We start from the raw sequence: 17413 nt of genomic DNA on the forward strand, positions 1-17413 counted from the left end.
AAGAAATGGTAAATGGACTGGTTCTTATATAGCGCTTTTCTACTCATCTGAGCACTCAAAGCGCTTTACACAACTTGTGCATTCACCCATTCACACCCATTCGCACAAGCACATCTTTCTAAGTGCGCTATAGCTAACACTCACACACATTCATACTCCGATGGATGCATCGGAGAGCAATTTTGGGGTTAGTATCTTGCCCAAGGATATTTGGCATGTAGACTAGGGGAAGCCAGGAATCGAACCACCAACCTTCCGATCAGTGGATGACCTGCTCTACCACTTGAGCTACAGCCAAAGAAAGAAAGAAAGAAAGAAAGAAAGAAAGAAAGAAAGAGCCAACATGTCTTTATGTTTGCTGGGATAACACATCAGCAAGACTCCAGACCTCCAAGCAAAACACTACCTCTTAGTACAAATTCTCATAGACTACAAATGGCCAATATAGAATGTTGTTTGTTTGTTTGTTTGTATTATCTTAATTAGTACATTTATGTTGTGAAGTCAAGCATTATTTCTACTTTGTATCCAATAATTTCACATGTGTTAAAGAGATTTTGGTCAGTATATTTCACTCATGCAACATAATCCAAAAAGAAAGAAAATCCCTTTATTTATAAAGTGATTGCTGCTTGGTTTACTTTTGTAAATACTGTATTTGCATAGTTTCCACTGAGCCACTATTTCTTATTTTCTATCTTGTCAGAGTCAGTGTTGTTCTGAATTTATGAGATTCAGAAGAGGAACACTGAAACAGTTTTAATGCCAAAAACACCTCACATATCACTGTATTCCTCTTACTGTCATGGTAAAAAAGAAAGCAAAACCTCTGTCAGTACTAAGGTTCTTTGTGTTAGGACCTAAAAAAATCATTTCATCCTTACAAGATCTTAAATGCATTGAAATACAACCTCAGATGTAGAACACCACATGTAGAAGCAGTGTGTGAAAGTACACTAAGTCCACCTCCGTAACTTGTAGAACCACATTTAGCAACAATAACTTGATGTAAATGTTTTCTGTAAAACTTTATCTATGTGAAGGTCCTCAGTCATCCAGGTCATGGTAATCCAAGGGGCTGGGAAAGAAAAGCGAGTGGACTCCTCTAAGTTTCACCTGTCATCCGTGAAGCTTCTTCATTTCTAAGATCAAATGGTGGAGAGTCCCATGTTTAAGCCCTGATAAACGTTATCAGTATCTCACATCCCTGTGGAGGAATTTTGTAATATTGTTTGCAGCCAATCATTTATGAACAGCTCTCTTTCAGCATTTCAGTCAGTTAAGGTCTGGTCTTTGACCGAGCCATTGCAACTTCTTGATTCGTTTCTTTTTTCAACCATTCTGTTGCAGATTTGCTTCTGTGCTTGGGATCATTTTACTGTTCAATGAGTCAATTACAATTTTTCCCTGTCACAAAGGTGGCGGGGCGATCGTGGCTCAAGAGTTGGGAGTTCGCCTTGTAATCGGAAGGTTGCCGGTTCGAGCCCCGGCTCGGACAGTCTCGGTCGTTGTGTCCTTGGGCAAGACACTTCACCCGTTGCCTACTGGTGGTGGTCAGAGGGCCCGGTGGCGCCAGTGTCCGGCAGCCTCACCTCTGTCAGTGCGCCCCAGGGTGGCTGTGGCTACAATGTAGCTTGCCATCACCAGTGTGTGAATGTGTGTGTGAATGGGTGGATGGATGACTGGATATGTAAAGCGCTTTGGGGTCCTTAGGGACTAGTAAAAAGCGCTATATAAATACAGGCCATTTACCATACCAGGCCATTCACATGTGACTCTAGAATACTTTGGTATACAGAGGAATGACTGCAACTTCCTGTTGCTGCAAAACAAGCCCAGAGTATTACAATTCCACCACCGTGCTTGAGAGCTAGTACGAGGTGCATGTGCTGATATGATGCTGTGCATTATAGCAAAAGATATTATAATAGTGAGATATATAATATAATAGTGAGAATAAGGTTTTTCACTATAGAATGATGGACATCAAATTGTTTGGAAGTTTCTTTATAAACTTTTCCGGACTGATAGGCAGCCTTTGCTTTGCTCCTTGGCATTAACACACACCTGAATGCAGCAGACCATCAAACTGCCAAAAGTTCTACTTCTTTATAGGTGCTCATACTCACTGACAATCAATTAATTAAGTGCATTTAATTAGCAGGACCTGTCTGCTACTTCCTCTGTTAATTCCTATGGAAACAGTAAGAGTGCACTTAGTTTTTCACACTCTGCTTCTGCACTTTGGCTTAGTTTTTGTGGACGACACTGTGTAATATGTCATATGTTGATGTTATTTTGTTGTTCAGCTGAAGTTTTGGTCCTAACTAAGAACCAGAATGATTATGTCCAGATATGTAAAATGGTGTACTTTTTTTTCTTTTTTACCTTGATCATTTATTAAAATCAAAATCAAACAAAGATGCTTGGTTTCTCTTGATGTAGGAATGTTTTACATTGTAGGTCTGATTCAAACTGACACAAATTCACGCCAGTCTTTATTTTGTTTGTCTTTTAACTTTAAATATTAATGTTAAGCTCCTCTATGGGACTTTGTGCAGTTTTTAAATAGATACCAAAGACACGTTTAATTGTTGTTACAGTATAGAAATGTTCACGGCGAATAGTACGTCTGTATCAGCAAAACTTTTTACTTCATTTTTTAATATAATTTTTACAAAAACATTCAAACCAGTCCAGTTTCTATTAATAAAATCAATTGTTGCCATAAAGCTGGGTGCTTTTAATTTTTTAACTCTGTATTATTAATTGTTAATGACATGAGACTCTTATTAAACTCTTTTTTCAAGGTGTATTCTTCTTGGAGGTGTGTCTTCCTTTCTTTGATAGTCACGACGATTGCTCGTGACTCCATTAGTTTTGTCTGCAGCCAGCGCGGGTATTCTGCAGCCGGCTCACTGATGCTCTATTTTGAAAGATGGTTCACCCGGAAGGTTCACAGAAAAAAAACAAAAACATAATCTCTACAGAAGTTAGCTCATCTAGTATCTAACACTCCTTTCCTAGACATAAACAAAGGTTTCCTGACAAACATTGTAGACTGCAATCACATACTGGTTTTATTTTCCATTAAATTTTTCGATTAAGGTTCTGTAACATTATCTCACTGAATGCTGCTTCACTGTTGTCATAGGACAGAAATATATTTATTTTCACATTTTTTTCTAAAATTAATCAAATATAAATATATGGTCTATAAAAAGCCTTTATAAAAGCCTTAAGCATAACAGTAATATAATCATATAATAATAATATAATCATAATAATCATATAATAAACATAATAATACTATACATTAATCATAATAATGTTAATAGTCACAGTGTTTTTCATGTATCTGTTGGATTTTGTATAGTACTGAAGAGAATTTCTGTGTTTCTTAAGTCAAGATGCAAATTTAAGCAAAGCTGAATAGGGTTTGTTGTTGTTGTTTTTTGTTGTTGCTGTTGTTTTTTAGTTTTACACAATTCAGTTGCATATTTTAGTCATTTAATTTTTAAGGTATCTGTTAATGGATTTTGTGTCATTTTGATAAAGTTTTGAATTATTTTCCTTTAGATCTTAATTCAGTTCTGGTCTTTAGTGTAGGTAGGTACTTTATTAATGCCAAAAGGGACATTACTGCAGGATAAATGATTTAAAACATGTATGAAAACAATGAAAACATCATTGTACCACAGCACACAGGTCCGGTACCACGGGTCCGGAGTGAAGGCCTTAATGTGACACAGGGCAAACATTTTGTATGCATACACAGTGATTACAAAAATGATATAGCCTCTTTATTACCGATATTATCTGCAGCACATGTAGCACACCATGCATCACAGGCTCTACTTCAGAGGCTAAACTCCAAATTTCAATGTCTAAATCTTAAAAATCACACTTTAAGATGTATGCATGTGCAGCATACTGTCACCTTCACTCGCTCATATCTCACTCGGGAAGAATGGGATTGAGATTGCGAGTTTAGAGCTGTAGTTTTCCCAGATGAGAGAGCCGCTGGTGCGGTGGGAAACAGAGACGGAGTGAGAACTCTCCACGTGACTCTTCTCTGCAGGCACGCGGGCTTCTCTCCGCCAGTGCGTTGATTGTTGCGGTTCCTCGTCACCCGAAGAAAGTTGTTCGGCTCGTGGTGAATTTGTGTAGTTCTGTTTTATTTAAAAAAAAAAAATCAACTATGGCAGACTCACAAGAGGACAAGCTGTACAGGGTAGAATACGCCAAAAGTGGCCGCGCGTCGTGCAAAAAATGCAAAGAAAACATAGCTAAAGACTCGCTGAGGATGGCTATCATGGTGCAGGTAAGGTGGCGACGTGTGGAGGCAAAGCCGCTCCGTTAACTGGCTTGCTATCTGGGTGCTGCTATCTGAGTAAAGCATGCGGGCTGTTGTACGGGTGTAGTGGATGGGTAGGAGCAGACTGGAGAGTAGGAAAATACAGCTTATGGTGTGGTTTCAGTTGCGCCGAATCAGGCCCTCGTTAGCATTTAAATGGCTGACATTGTCTGTGCACTCCTGTCCATCACAAAGAGCCGCGGAGCCTTTTTGTCTCTGTCTGGCTATTATGCATCTTGCATTTCATGAGCTAATTTAATTTATGCTTGAAGGCTGCAGATATTCAGAGTTTGTCTACCCCAGAAGACAAATAATAGGGGGAAAAAAATCACAGCACACAGAAGCAGAAATACCACTGCGTGGTAACTGCTGCTGCCCCACAGAGAGGTAATCACTTAAAGAGTCGGAGAGCTGCTTATGTGGCTGCCTGTTTACTCATGGTTGATGGGAACAGCTCAGGATTCTCAGGTCACTCAACTTTTCTCTCTAAAGACCTGCCACATTCAGTCTGTGTAATTCATACAAATCCTCAAAGTGTAAAGTACTTTTTGTGCACTTCATGCACCTTTTTTATGAATGTAGGGGTCACACAGGGCTCTATTCTTGAGCCACTTTAGTTTACACATTGTATAAAGTATGCCTTAGTAAAATAAGAAAAATATGTTTTTGAATCTTTGTATATAAACCTTAAAAAATGTGTTATGTCCTAAATATACAATATTTATTCAATTTTCATAGCTATACATGCTAGAAAACGGCATGTTTACATCTTATTTTTTTATACTGATGTCCATAAAAATGTCTCAAAGCCATGGGCTGTTTGTCAAAATTTTGCACAACCTGGATTTAACTTAAGAGTAGTTCCAAAGTATCTTTGTGTCATGTAATAAATGGATTGAATGCCCTACACATAACATTGCATTGGTAAAGAAAAGAGATGATTAAATAAGTCTGGCAGGAAAATATTACCCTTCTGAGGCATCATATAACCATCGAGCTGGAAGAAGCAATTAGAGACGCTTTACACTGTAAAGTTAAACATCTGTGTTTTTTGTTCTCCAGTCTCCCATGTTTGATGGGAAGGTCCCCCACTGGCACCACTTTTCCTGCTTCTGGCAGCGAGCATCAGCTCAGTCCACCGCTGATATCGCTGGGTTTTCTGATCTCCGCTGGGATGACCAACAGAAGGTGAAAAAGGCCATAGAAAGCGGTGGCGCCGCAGGAGGTCAGTACTTCAGTTTTATTAGGCTGTGACCCCTCGTGGAAATGGTTGGACGACTTAATTAATGTTATCTTAAGCTTCTTTTAGTTATAATAGGCAATCGGAGGAGTAACAGTGTTACTAAGCAGCGGTTAAACATTGCTATATCAAAGAATCAATCAGTGCAACAGCAAAGACAAATCATAAAGTAATTTCACTCTTTAGTGTAAATGCCCTTATCATGAGAGGAGAACATAATTACCTGCTCAGTCACAAGGATTTATAGCAGTTGTTGACTTTGGAAAGAAAATCAAAGACTGTATTATATATTTTAAATGGTTTCCTGATGACTAGACTATAGGTGAAACTTTGGTAGGCTTATTTAGAGCTGAACACTGAGTCTGTCAGTCATTTGAATGAAAACAGACAGCTATTTCAATTGTAGTTGGTCTGACATAACTCAGATTTAACCTATACATATATCTATACATCTGTAGACTCATCATGATATGTTTTATTACTGATAACTGAACCAGCTATAAAAAGATATACATGTTCAATTTTTGATCTTGTAGGGAAAGGTGACCAGAAGGGTAGCGCTAAAGGCGAGAAGACGCTGAATGACTTTGCTGTGGAATACGCCAAGTCAAACCGCAGCACATGCAAAGGCTGTGAGCAGAAAATAGAAAAGGTTTGGGACTGCTTTTATTGTCTGAAAACTGTTGTTTAAATTTAATTATTTAATCATCTGGTGGGTTAACTTTGTCATTTTCCCATAAATATTTGATCCATTTGAACCTCCAGGATCAGATTCGTGTGTCCAAGAAAACTGTGGACCCCGAGAAGCCACAGCTGGGTCTTATTGACCGCTGGTACCACACGGCGTGTTTCGTGAGCCGCAGGGAGGAGCTGGTTTTCAAGCCCGAGTATAGCGCCGCTCAGCTGAAGGGATTCAATGCACTGCGGGCAGAGGACAAAGAAGAGCTCAAGAAGAGGCTCCCTGCTGTCAAATCTGAGGGGTGAGCCAAAATCATTTATTCGGTTTGAAGCCTGGGATTAAAGTTATGATCAGCTCTAGCGTTGATCCCTGCTGTTGGTCTCATTTAAAGCCTCTCTGTCCACCACTGTCCTGCAGCACATAAAAATAGCTTTAAATGTGTCCCTGAAAGCCGTCATGGTGTAGGCATAAAGGAAAGGGTTGACAGCAGAGTTTGCGTGTGACAAGATGATGGCTGTGAGCAGAAGCTCAAGAGGTACATAGCAGCGTGGACACAGAAGCAGGAAGCAGTTGATTATGTGAAGTGGGATCCAGCAGACCGTAAAGAGGAAAAGAACCAGAAAGAGAGAAGTAGCTGTCTTCATCTCTCGCCGCATGCTGGCCGCGGTCCTGATTTGTCCGTCACCTCTGCCGCTTTGCTCAGATGTGATGCGCCGCACTTGCTGCTTAACTGTGACAAAGATTTGGGCGTAGATGAGGAACATGATCACCAGAGGAGTGAGCACGCAAGCAAAGAAATTGAAATAGACCATGTAGGTCATGTCCACCACAAGGACGAAGAAACAGTAGCCCGTGTCAGGCGGCGTCTTGTGCCAGCCCATCAGAGGCACAAGTCCGATGAGAAACGCCAGAATCCATGTGGCGAGGATCACCAGCACAGCGTTGCGAGGCGTCATCAGGACCTGGTATCGGAAAGGCATGAAGATGGCGATGTAGCGCTCCACAGCCACTGCCAGCAAGCTGAAGATGGAGCTCTGGGTGAACATGATTAAAACGCTGAGCATGAGAAGACACAGGTAGAGATTGTGGTGCGGCATGCCAATGTCGGTCAGGATGGCACAGGGAATGGCGATTGCGCCCACACAAATGTCAGCAACTGCGAGCGAGACCAGGAAGTAGTTGGTGACGGTGCGCAATTTGCGGTTGAGGCCCACAGCGACACAGACCAGTAGATTTCCTGTAGTGGAGAAAAAGGCGATGACGAGCTCAGCCGCCATGTACGTCACGTTGGGGGAAATCACCAAGTCTTCAGGTGGAGGCGACGCTGAATAGGAGGCATTAGAAATGGAAGCAGATGAAAAGTTCTGGAAAGCTTTTAGAAAAGGGGGCAACAGATGGGAGGAGTTGCTTGTTGTTTTTTGGAAAGTGTAGAGTTGGAACAATGCTGTGGTGGCCTCCATGTTTGTCCTAAAAAGAGAAATAAGGTGCAAAACAAACTTGGAGTGGTAATAAAATGCATTAAAGAAGGAAAATTACTCACCCGTCTGCAGCAGCTCGCATCTGTTTACGATGATTTTAGCAGAGAATCTAAAAGCTTCTTCAGTATTATTCTTTCACTGGCCGTCTTCACTCAGAAAAAAAGCAAACAGACTTCTGCTGAAACGCATTACCACATTGATTTATGTGCAGCCCCACCCCCATCCTCCTCCTCCCCATAGATTCAGCTGTTGTCTGATGAGTGAGGTTTGTCTGAGACTTGGATGGTCATTAACTGAAACACGTGTGCATGTCTGGTCTCCCAGGATGCTAAAAGCATTTTCCTCGTCAGAGCAGAATGCACGATATCAACACTGACACCTGGGGCTGTGCAGACATGTACCAACTTGCGTTTGTGTGTGTCCATTAACTGATTAGGCCCAATTGGATCTGCTTAATGACTGAAGGTGTCAGAATCAGGCTTGTTGTTCCTCATCTTGACTGCTATCCTGTGATCCTCTGAGGCTCAGTTAGGAAGCTAATTTGGATGTTTTTTCACCTTCCTTTTGTCCTTGTTGAACTAACTGAAAAAAAAAGTTTTAAAGAAATGTTATGTTTGTCCTCACAGAAAGCGGAAAACTGATGATGTTGATGGAGCGTCAAAAAAACAGAAGAGAGAAGAAGACGACGAGAAGAAAAAGCTAGAAGAACAGTTAAAGGTACTTTTTAATGTTACTTCTCACGTGTTAAACTTTGATCTTTTCCGATGTTGCATTAATTTGTTTGTGCGTGTGTCTTGGCTGCACTTCTCTGCAGAATCAAAGCCAGCTTATTTGGGGAATTAAGGACAAGCTGCGAAAATATTGTTCAGCCAATGATATGAAGGAGCTGCTGATTGCAAATGGCCAGGAAGTTCCCTCTGGAGAGACCAATGTAAGAGAAGCTTGTTGTATTTTGTGTCTAACGTAGCATATTGGAAAGGAGATGATTCTATATTTACTGCTCATGAATACAGTTAAAGCTAAAATTTTCTGAGGAGTGCTGCTGTTCTTCTGTTTGATGACGAATGTTTTTGGACTTGCAGGTAGTTGACAGCCTGGCCGATGGTATGGCTTTTGGTGCTCTCGAGGCCTGTAAGGAGTGCCAGGGCCAGCTGGTGTTTAAGGGTGACGCCTATTACTGCACAGGAAACATTTCTGCCTGGACAAAGTGTGTGTTCAAAACCACAACACCCTTACGCAAAGACTGGGTCATTCCCAAGGTTGGTCACCTCATCTCACTCTAACTATATGTAGACGTCTTTTCCACAGTTGCAGAACAAGTTTGTCTTTGTTACCTTTTAACAACTAGTCCACATTCCTGTTAGCACAGCACAAGCTGGAGCAATTACTATGGCTGGATAGCTGCCCTGGACAAAATCTGTGGGCTGCATGTGTCAGTCTGTATTATATTTCTTGCAGTAGCCCCTCCCGTAGTCACTGAATCATCCTAAGTTTTCTGTGGTGGTACTGTCTTAGTTTTTTGACACCAACAACAGTCTTTCCTGGTGGAGCGTGTGAAACTTTCTAGAATACGTACTGTCACCAATGGGAAAATGAAAAGTAAATAAATGAGGTGGCCTTAGCCAATGAGCAGGACTGAGGAAGAAAAATTAAACTGCTATATAAAACTAATTTGTAGTTACCTGTTTGCTCTGTGTCTCTGAAATATTCTCTCTTTCCATTTTAGGAATTCCACGAAGTTTCTTTTCTGAAAAAATTCAAATTCAAGCGGCAGGACAGGGTTTACCCTAAAGAGGCTCCCACAAAAACCCTGACAGCGGCCAAATCAGAACCACTACCGAGTGCATCCAGCGCTCCGACCGAGCCACTGCCACAGGGAGCACCTTCAGGTGAGAAAAACTTAAAAGACTGTGTAAAACATTAAAAATCTTCCTTCCTCTTGGTACCACGGACAAAATGCAATGAAAAAATTCTTAACATTTTTCTTGTTATTAACAAAATGTTTTATTCTGTGTGTTTTGTCCCTTAGACAAGCCTCTTACTGGCATGAAGCTGCTGACTGTGGGCAAGCTGACTAAGAACAAGGATGATCTGAAAGCTGCTGTGGAAGAGCTCGGTGGAAAGATTACCGGCACAGTCAACAAGGCCTCATTGTGTATAAGCACCAAGAGTGAGTAACGATTTGTTAAAGAGAGAATTATCACAAGTACTCTCAGTAAGAAAAGGAATGATATAACATCAAACTTTGCCATGTATTGACAGAGGAGGTGGAGAAGATGAGTAAGAAGATGGAGGAAGTAAGGGACGCTGGCGTGCGTGTGGTCTCTGAGGATTTCCTCACTGACATCAAGTCATCGGGCAAAGCCCTCCAGGAGCTGGTCTCCCTGCACGCCATCTCCCCCTGGGGGGCAGAGGTTAAAGTCGAAGCTCAGGCTCCATCTGTGGCCTCCAAGTCTGGAACACAGGCTACTAAGAGCACAGGGAGGGTGAAAGAGGAGGAAGGTAAAGGGCACTTAATGTGGAAATACTGAATGAATGCATTAGAACAATTGCGGCGGTATACAATGTGACATTTAGTGCATACATTAAACAGTTGTGGCATTACAGGTGGTAGCAAATCCAAGAAGATGAAACTCACAGTCAAAGGTGGAGCTGCTGTGGATCCAGACTCAGGTAGTCATTAGTACCATGGACTGAAAATGCTTCATTTCTCTTTTTTTTTTTCCCCCCACAATTTTAATTAATTATTATTTTTTTCCCAGGTCTGGAGAACAGTGCCCATGTCTTGGAGCAGAATGGGAAGATGTACAGTGCTACACTCGGTCTTGTGGATATTGTCAGAGGAACTAACTCTTACTATAAACTGCAGCTGCTTGAGGATGATGTACAGAAACGGTAATCGGACCTCTTTGTGTTGGCTGCAGTTAGGCTTTGCCTATTGTTTACCATTTCCCCCCATTCGTGGAAATGTTATCTATCCAGACACTAACTCATGTATCTCTTCCCTCTGTGACATGCGTGTAGGTACTGGGTGTTCAGGTCATGGGGCAGAGTGGGTACAACTATCGGAGGAAACAAGTTGGACAAATTCCATGACAAGAACTCTGCTCTGGATAATTTCCTGGGTGTGTACAAGGAGAAGACGGGCAATGACTGGGGCTCGTCCAACTTCACCAAATATCCCAATAAGTTCTACCCGCTGGAGATTGACTACGGACAGGTACACATACACAGTAATAAGTCAACATCTCGTCTGACATGTTGTGGATTTTTAATTTCTTAGTGACCCCTTGTGTTTCTGTGCAGGATGAGGAGGCAGTGAAGAGGCTGACAGCCACGGCTGGCACCAAGTCAAAGCTGGCCAAACCTGTCCAGGAGCTAATCAAGATGATCTTTGATGTAGAAAGCATGAAGAAGGCCATGGTCGAGTTTGAGGTAAGACTTGCCTACCACACACTGAAATCAGGATCTTCCAGTTCTTTGGGTTATTTTTACCATTTCGCCCGATGTGGTATTTACTTCACATTTTCGCAAGTTCATTCATTCAAGTCAGATGGATAAAACATATGCAGTATACAGTAATATTTTGACTTAGAAGTACAACTTTAAGAAGTATATTAAAAAACCCAAAAAATCGTGTCTGATGCTGTAGATTGACGTCTGGATAAATGTAAATGTGCTTTAGTTTTTGACATTTTAGGCTGTTGTCACAGACATAAAAATAATTTACTGATGTTTAAGAGATTAAACAATTTAAGGAAAATACTCGTCTTCATTCACAAAGAACATTTTAAGTGCTTTTTATTTTAGCAGCAGATTAGATAACTCTTCTAATACAATAAGTTAATTTATAATGATGTAAAGTGCTCTGTGAGCATTACTACTTATTATTACCCCTCAGCTGTAAAAGGCTGACCCTGCTGGGCGTTGGGCAGCTGGCTTTGAAACGCAAGGTTGCGAATGTCATAACTTGAGAACAAGGCAACAGAGGATTTTGAAAATGATACCATACTGGAACTACTAGAATGCTGAGGGGTAGCACTGGCATCCACCAGTATTTTTGCACTTGACAGGCTGATTTATTCTTCTTCTGTCTGCAGATTGACCTCCAGAAGATGCCACTCGGTAAGCTGAGCAAGAGGCAAATCCAGAGTGCCTATGCGCTCCTCACTGAAGTACAGCAGGTCAGTGACAGTCAACAGCTCCTCTGAGAGTTGCATCGGTATTTATGTTGGATTCCTCTTTATATACCGTATTTTCACGACCATAAGACGCACTGCACTAAAAGGCGCAGTCTCAGTTATGTGTGCCATTACTGTATTTAACACACACATAAGGCGCACTGGATCATAGGGCGCATACAAGTACCGTATGCGTATTTAAAAATAAAGCGGGAGCAAACCTGAGTTCGGTACCTTACTCACATTTTTATTACCAGTAATCGTCATCATCAACAACACACAAGCATACAAGTGTGCGTATTTAAAAATAAAGCAGGAGCAAAACGAAGTTTGGTACTCACATTTTTATCATCAAACCCATCGAAGTCCTCATCCTCTGTGTCTGAACTGAACAGCTGCGCTAAATCTCCATCAAACATGCCAGGTTCACTTTCTTCACTGTCAGAGTCACTTTCCGTGCCGTGCGGCTCCTCGGAAATGATGCCGGCTTTTGCGAAAGCTCGAACAACAGTGCCAGCAGACATGTTAGCCCAAGCATCTACAATCCATTCGCAAATTGTGGCGTAACTCGCCAGGCGCTGCCTTCTACTCTTAGTGAAACTGTGGTCTCCATCGGTCATCCATCGCTCCCAGGCCGCTCGCAGCCTTACTTTGAACGGGCGGTTCACACCGATGTCCAGCGGTTGGAGTTCCTTTGTCAGGCCTCCCGGAATGACAGCAAGCTCACAGTTCATTTGTTTCACTAGTTTTTTCACATCGGCTGTGAGATGGGCACGCATAGAGTCACAGATTAAGAGCGATGGTGATGCGTGGAAAAAACCACCTGGTCTCCTTACATACACCTCCCTCAGCCACTCTTTCATCATTTCCTCATCCATCCAGCCCTTTTCATTTGCCTTAATGATGATTCCTGCTGGAAACTTCTCTTTAGGCAAAGTCTTTCTCTTAAAAATCACCATAGGCGGCAGTTTCTGTCCATTAGCATGGCAGCCAAGCACAACAGTAAAAGAAGACTTTTCGTGCCCCGTTGGGCATATCGCTACCGTGCTGGTCCCCTGCTTCTCCACAGTGTGACTCACCGGGATGTCAAAAGTGAGCGGGACCTCGTCCATGTTTGTGATGTGGCTGGGCTGGATGTTTTTGTCGCCGATGTGTTTGCTGCAGTAGGAGCGGAAGATGGCCAGCTTTTCCTTATAATCCGCTGGAAGTTGCTGCGCTACCGTAGTCCTGGTCCGGATGGAAAAATGGCACAGTTTCACAAAAAGTGAAAGTGAAACTGCTTTTAGCCGAATGGTGACCGTCGAAATGCTTCTCCCGCTCGTTCTTTGCTCGATGATCCACCGCTCGAGTCTTTCCTCCAACTCGGGCCACCTCGCCTTATGTCCACGGAAACTCAGCTGCGTTTTCTTGACCTGCCGGAGCTTGTTTTCTAGCTTCCTCCATTTGCGAACCATCGATTCGTTAATCTTAAATTCTCTCGCCGCTGCTCGATTTCCATGTTCCTCCGCGTAGCTGATGGCCTTCAGTTTAAACTGTGCTTCATAAGCGTGTCTCTTTGCCATTTTCAGGGTTGCGCCCACACTTCACCCTTTAGCGTTCTCATGGTGTTCTCTACTACGTCCTCCTTACAACACACAGGGCGCACTGCGCTATAGGGCGCGCCGTACTTTTTGAAGAAAATCTAAGACTTTTAAGTGCGCCTTATGGTCGTGAAAATACGGTAACTCTGTAATGCTTTGAAATCCATTTTAATACTATCGTTTGGAATGAATTTTGGACATAACAACTAGTCCTTCTGTACCAGTGGTTGGATGAGATCTGTGCAGCTCCTGATCATGCAACGTTTACATTTTTAACTTACTTTTGTTAAAGGCTGTGTCAGAGTGTGTGTCTGAGGCGCAGATACTGGATCTCTCCAATCGCTTTTATACCCTAATACCTCATGACTTTGGCATGAAGAAGCCTCCACTGCTCAACAACCTGGACTACATTCAAGTAAGGACTCATAAACTGCCCAATCTAGAGTTTGACCTTTCTTTGTCATGTCACCACTAAGCCTAATGCAGAGTTTAAAAAGGTTGATCTGTAAATGCATCACTGTTTTAGGCTAAAGTTCAGATGTTGGACAACCTGTTGGATATTGAAGTGGCTTACAGCTTACTGAGAGGAGGAGCCCAGGACAATGAGAAAGACCCCATCGACATAAACTATGAGAAACTCAAGACAAAGATTGAGGTAAGGAGCACAGCTCTTTAGAGAGTAAAGTTTTGTTCTTAATCATCAACGGTGGGCAAGATTTCATTTTTGCCCTGATGATCGATTTAAGTTTTGAAATGTAAAAACAAAAAAATGCATGTGACACATCTGTTGCTTTACAGGTTGTTGACAAGACCACAAGTGAAGCTGAGATCATCGTGCAATACGTTAAGAACACCCACGCTGCTACGCACAACACGTACACACTGGAAGTACAAGAGGCAAGTCTTTTTTTTTTTTTTTTTTTTTGAATTTATTGATTGATTAACTTGGTAAAAATGGGTTTAAGCAGGACAACCGCTTCATTTTAATGGCTTTAATAGATTTGGAATCTTAGTTTGTCTTCTGATTGTGTTTCTGTATTTTAGATATTTAAAATTGTCAGAGAGGGAGAGCACCAGCGATACCGTCCATTCGAGGAGCTGCACAATCGCCAGCTATTGTGGCACGGCTCTCGAACCACCAACTACGCCGGTATTCTGTCTCAGGGTCTCCGCATCGCCCCTCCAGAAGCCCCAGTGGTGAGTGTTGTTTTGAAACCAGGTTGATGATAAGATGTGAAGAATTAAAAACCTCTCCTTCTAATAAATACCCCAACTTTACCCATAGTTTCTAGTGTTTAGTCCTGCATAACATTACAGTCCTGCTTAATTTTCTCCAGACTGGTTACATGTTTGGCAAAGGTGTGTACTTTGCTGACATGGTGTCCAAGAGTGCGAACTACTGCCATACCTCCCAGTCAGATCCTGTGGGCCTCATTCTGCTCGGCGAGGTTGCTCTAGGAAACATGTAAGTGACGGTCTGAATGCAAAAAAATATATATTTCATCCTTTGAAATGTTGGCCTGACTGTGTAAATAAATGCAACCTCCTTTTTAACTAATGCAGGCATGAACTGAAGAAGGCTTCTCATATTACAAAATTACCTAAGGGCAAGCACAGTGTTAAAGGTGAGAGACATAATGGGTTGCAGCATTTTAATTGGTATTATTTTTCTAAGTGTTTGGTTCACATGGCAAACATTGTGCTTAAAGCTTTGTATTTCTGTTTAGTCTGTGTCCCTAACTGTAATTTAGATCCACGCTTTTCAGCGTAGTTCTTAACAACACGATGAAATTCATCCCAGCAGGAAATATTTACCTTTGTCTCTGTCAGTTTTTAAAACTGCGTGTATGTGCGTGCATTTAATAATATTCACTTTTGGGGGTTTTTTATTACAGGTTTGGGTAGAACAGCTCCCGATCCAAATGCCACTGTCACTTTAAATGGAGTGCAAGTGCCTCTGGGAAAAGGAGTCCACACTAATATTGATGACACAAGTCTGCTGTACAACGAGTATCCTCTAATATTAGTTTGTTTGGTTATATGTGTAATGATTTTTTTTTTTACCTGCTTGTCTGTACATAACCTGTGCAGTTAAAAAGGTGAGTAAAATTTGTTACATTTCTATCTTACAGTCACCGGCCATTTCATTAGGTGTATCTGTTCATTTGTCATTAATACAAAATCTAATGATCCAGTCACATAGCAGCAACTCGGTGCATTTACACATCAAAGATCAAAGAGAGGTTTACAATAGGGAAGGTAAGTTAAGTCACTTTCAACATGCAGTACAAGTAAGGTATAATAAATTAAAGACCAGTGAGTTCACCCATGGAAACAGTTTTATAGCTTTCTGTCTTTTAATACAGGACGACACTTTTCATTGTGTAGCTCACCCAGCTGTCATGCATAAATCGACTCATTTGCACTGCTTATAGCAGTGAAGACATGAAGATGAGACAGTTGAAGGGTTGTGTTTATGTCCTAACAGCAGTCACCACAAAATAAATTGTCAGGGTATTTGTGTTTTCAGCTTAATTTGTATCTGTACCACCTGTTTTCTTTAACCGTGCTCCCTCAGGTACATTGTGTATGATGTAGCACAGGTAAATCTGAAGTATCTTCTGAAGATCAAGTTTAACTACCAGACATCCCTGTGGTGAGAGGGGCTGCGCACGAAGCTTCTTCATAAAGAAAGAAAAAAAAGACCACTGTTGCCTCCAAAATGCTTGGGCTTCATTCTCTGCAACCGAAGATGTTTAAAAAAGGAGTGATACTAAACCGTCCTTCATGTTGGATCCTTGGAAATCTCTTGTCACTTTATTGTGTTTTCACCAGGTTTATTAAGTGGCAGGCTTCCTTAGTAATACATTAGGTACCTAAATACTGGCTTCTTCACATTGCGTACATCAGTACCTGGAGAGGTCTGGTGACAACTTCAGAAAGTGTTGGTAATCTGTCACTGCAGAAAGATCTTATTTTTCTGTAGTTCATAAGGTATAGTCCTGCAAGTTTAGGAGTGTTCAAGAGCCAGTCTGCAAACATACACAAACCAATAATTTGCTGTGAATCCACAGTAAAGTGAAGACTAAGATACTGTAAGCATTTTGACATGTATATACTTGTTTTGTTCGCATCTCTAGCTGTCTTCCTCACTAAAAAGAAAAAAAAATGTGATGAGTGTTTATGCAAGGTGCCCTGTAAAAGATAAAAAAGGCCATACTAAGTGTTTTTTTTAAATGTCTTTTTCTTGCTTCTCTCAAACCCAAATAAAACATTAGACATGAAGAAGGGTTTCTTTCAGTTTGTTGGAGAAGGCAAAAATCAAGGTCATTTGCTAAGGAGCATTCCTGGGAATGGTATAACCTTGATGAAAAATCATTGTCAAATACTTTCCTCTAGGGATCAATAAAAGTATTCTGATTCTGAAAAAGCAGGCTTTGGCTTCATTTTGGTAGGAGATTTAAGCAGTAGAAACTGTCTTGCCTCATTTCCCATTGGCACTGTAGGGTAACAAAATAAAGAGTTAATATGCAAAAAAAAAACCAGCAACAGGATTTTCTGTATTTAATGGTAACAATTTATGAGCTTACTAAAGTGAAAAAATTGGAAGAAGAAACTTACACTTTCTGTGAGATTAGAAACTCATATTTGCACAAATGATTTATTTATTTTTTTAGTTTTTCATCTGCTTTTTCCTCACAGCTAAGAAAAAAATCTCACGTATATTTGGTTATTTACTAATTAATAGATAAATGGTACCCCATATGCTGTGTTTTATGTTGCGTATAGTATAAACAAAATCTTTCTTGGTATAACTGCAGGTAAAAATAAATACATTTACTCAAGAGAGAACATTTCATTTCAAACACAACACTTTCCAAACAAAGACTAAAACGTA

General features: G+C 41.2%; 2 protein-coding genes across 2 annotated transcripts; one reads left to right on the forward strand and one right to left on the reverse strand.

Moving 5' to 3' along the window:
* Positions 1-4066: 4066 nt before the first annotated feature.
* On the forward strand, positions 4067-16930 carry parp1 (poly (ADP-ribose) polymerase 1). The gene is made up of 23 exons (XM_085431836.1): positions 4067-4324; positions 5420-5582; positions 6134-6249; positions 6363-6577; positions 8381-8471; positions 8569-8685; positions 8837-9013; positions 9481-9643; positions 9784-9924; positions 10017-10256; positions 10362-10427; positions 10517-10649; positions 10779-10974; positions 11061-11189; positions 11855-11938; positions 13808-13930; positions 14042-14170; positions 14314-14412; positions 14560-14712; positions 14853-14980; positions 15079-15140; positions 15411-15525; positions 16094-16930. The coding sequence occupies exons 1-23, from the start codon at positions 4202-4204 to the stop codon at positions 16173-16175; spliced, it is 3045 nt and encodes a 1014-aa protein (XP_085287962.1). The 5' UTR covers positions 4067-4201; the 3' UTR covers positions 16176-16930.
* Positions 6633-7836, reverse strand: adorb1a (adenosine receptor B1a). Its single transcript, XM_085431839.1, has 2 exons — positions 7817-7836; positions 6633-7743 (listed from the first exon to the last, which is right to left on the reverse strand). Exons 1-2 carry the CDS (start codon positions 7834-7836, stop codon positions 6633-6635), a joined length of 1131 nt encoding a protein of 376 aa, XP_085287965.1.
* Positions 16931-17413: the final 483 nt, after the last annotated feature.

The sequence above is a fragment of the Copadichromis virginalis genome, linkage group LG15 (genome assembly GCF_057382275.1).
Source record: "Copadichromis virginalis isolate Kocher_CV1m ecotype Utaka linkage group LG15, C_Virginalis_male_GT1.1, whole genome shotgun sequence".
Taxonomy (NCBI): Eukaryota; Metazoa; Chordata; class Actinopteri; order Cichliformes; family Cichlidae; genus Copadichromis; species Copadichromis virginalis.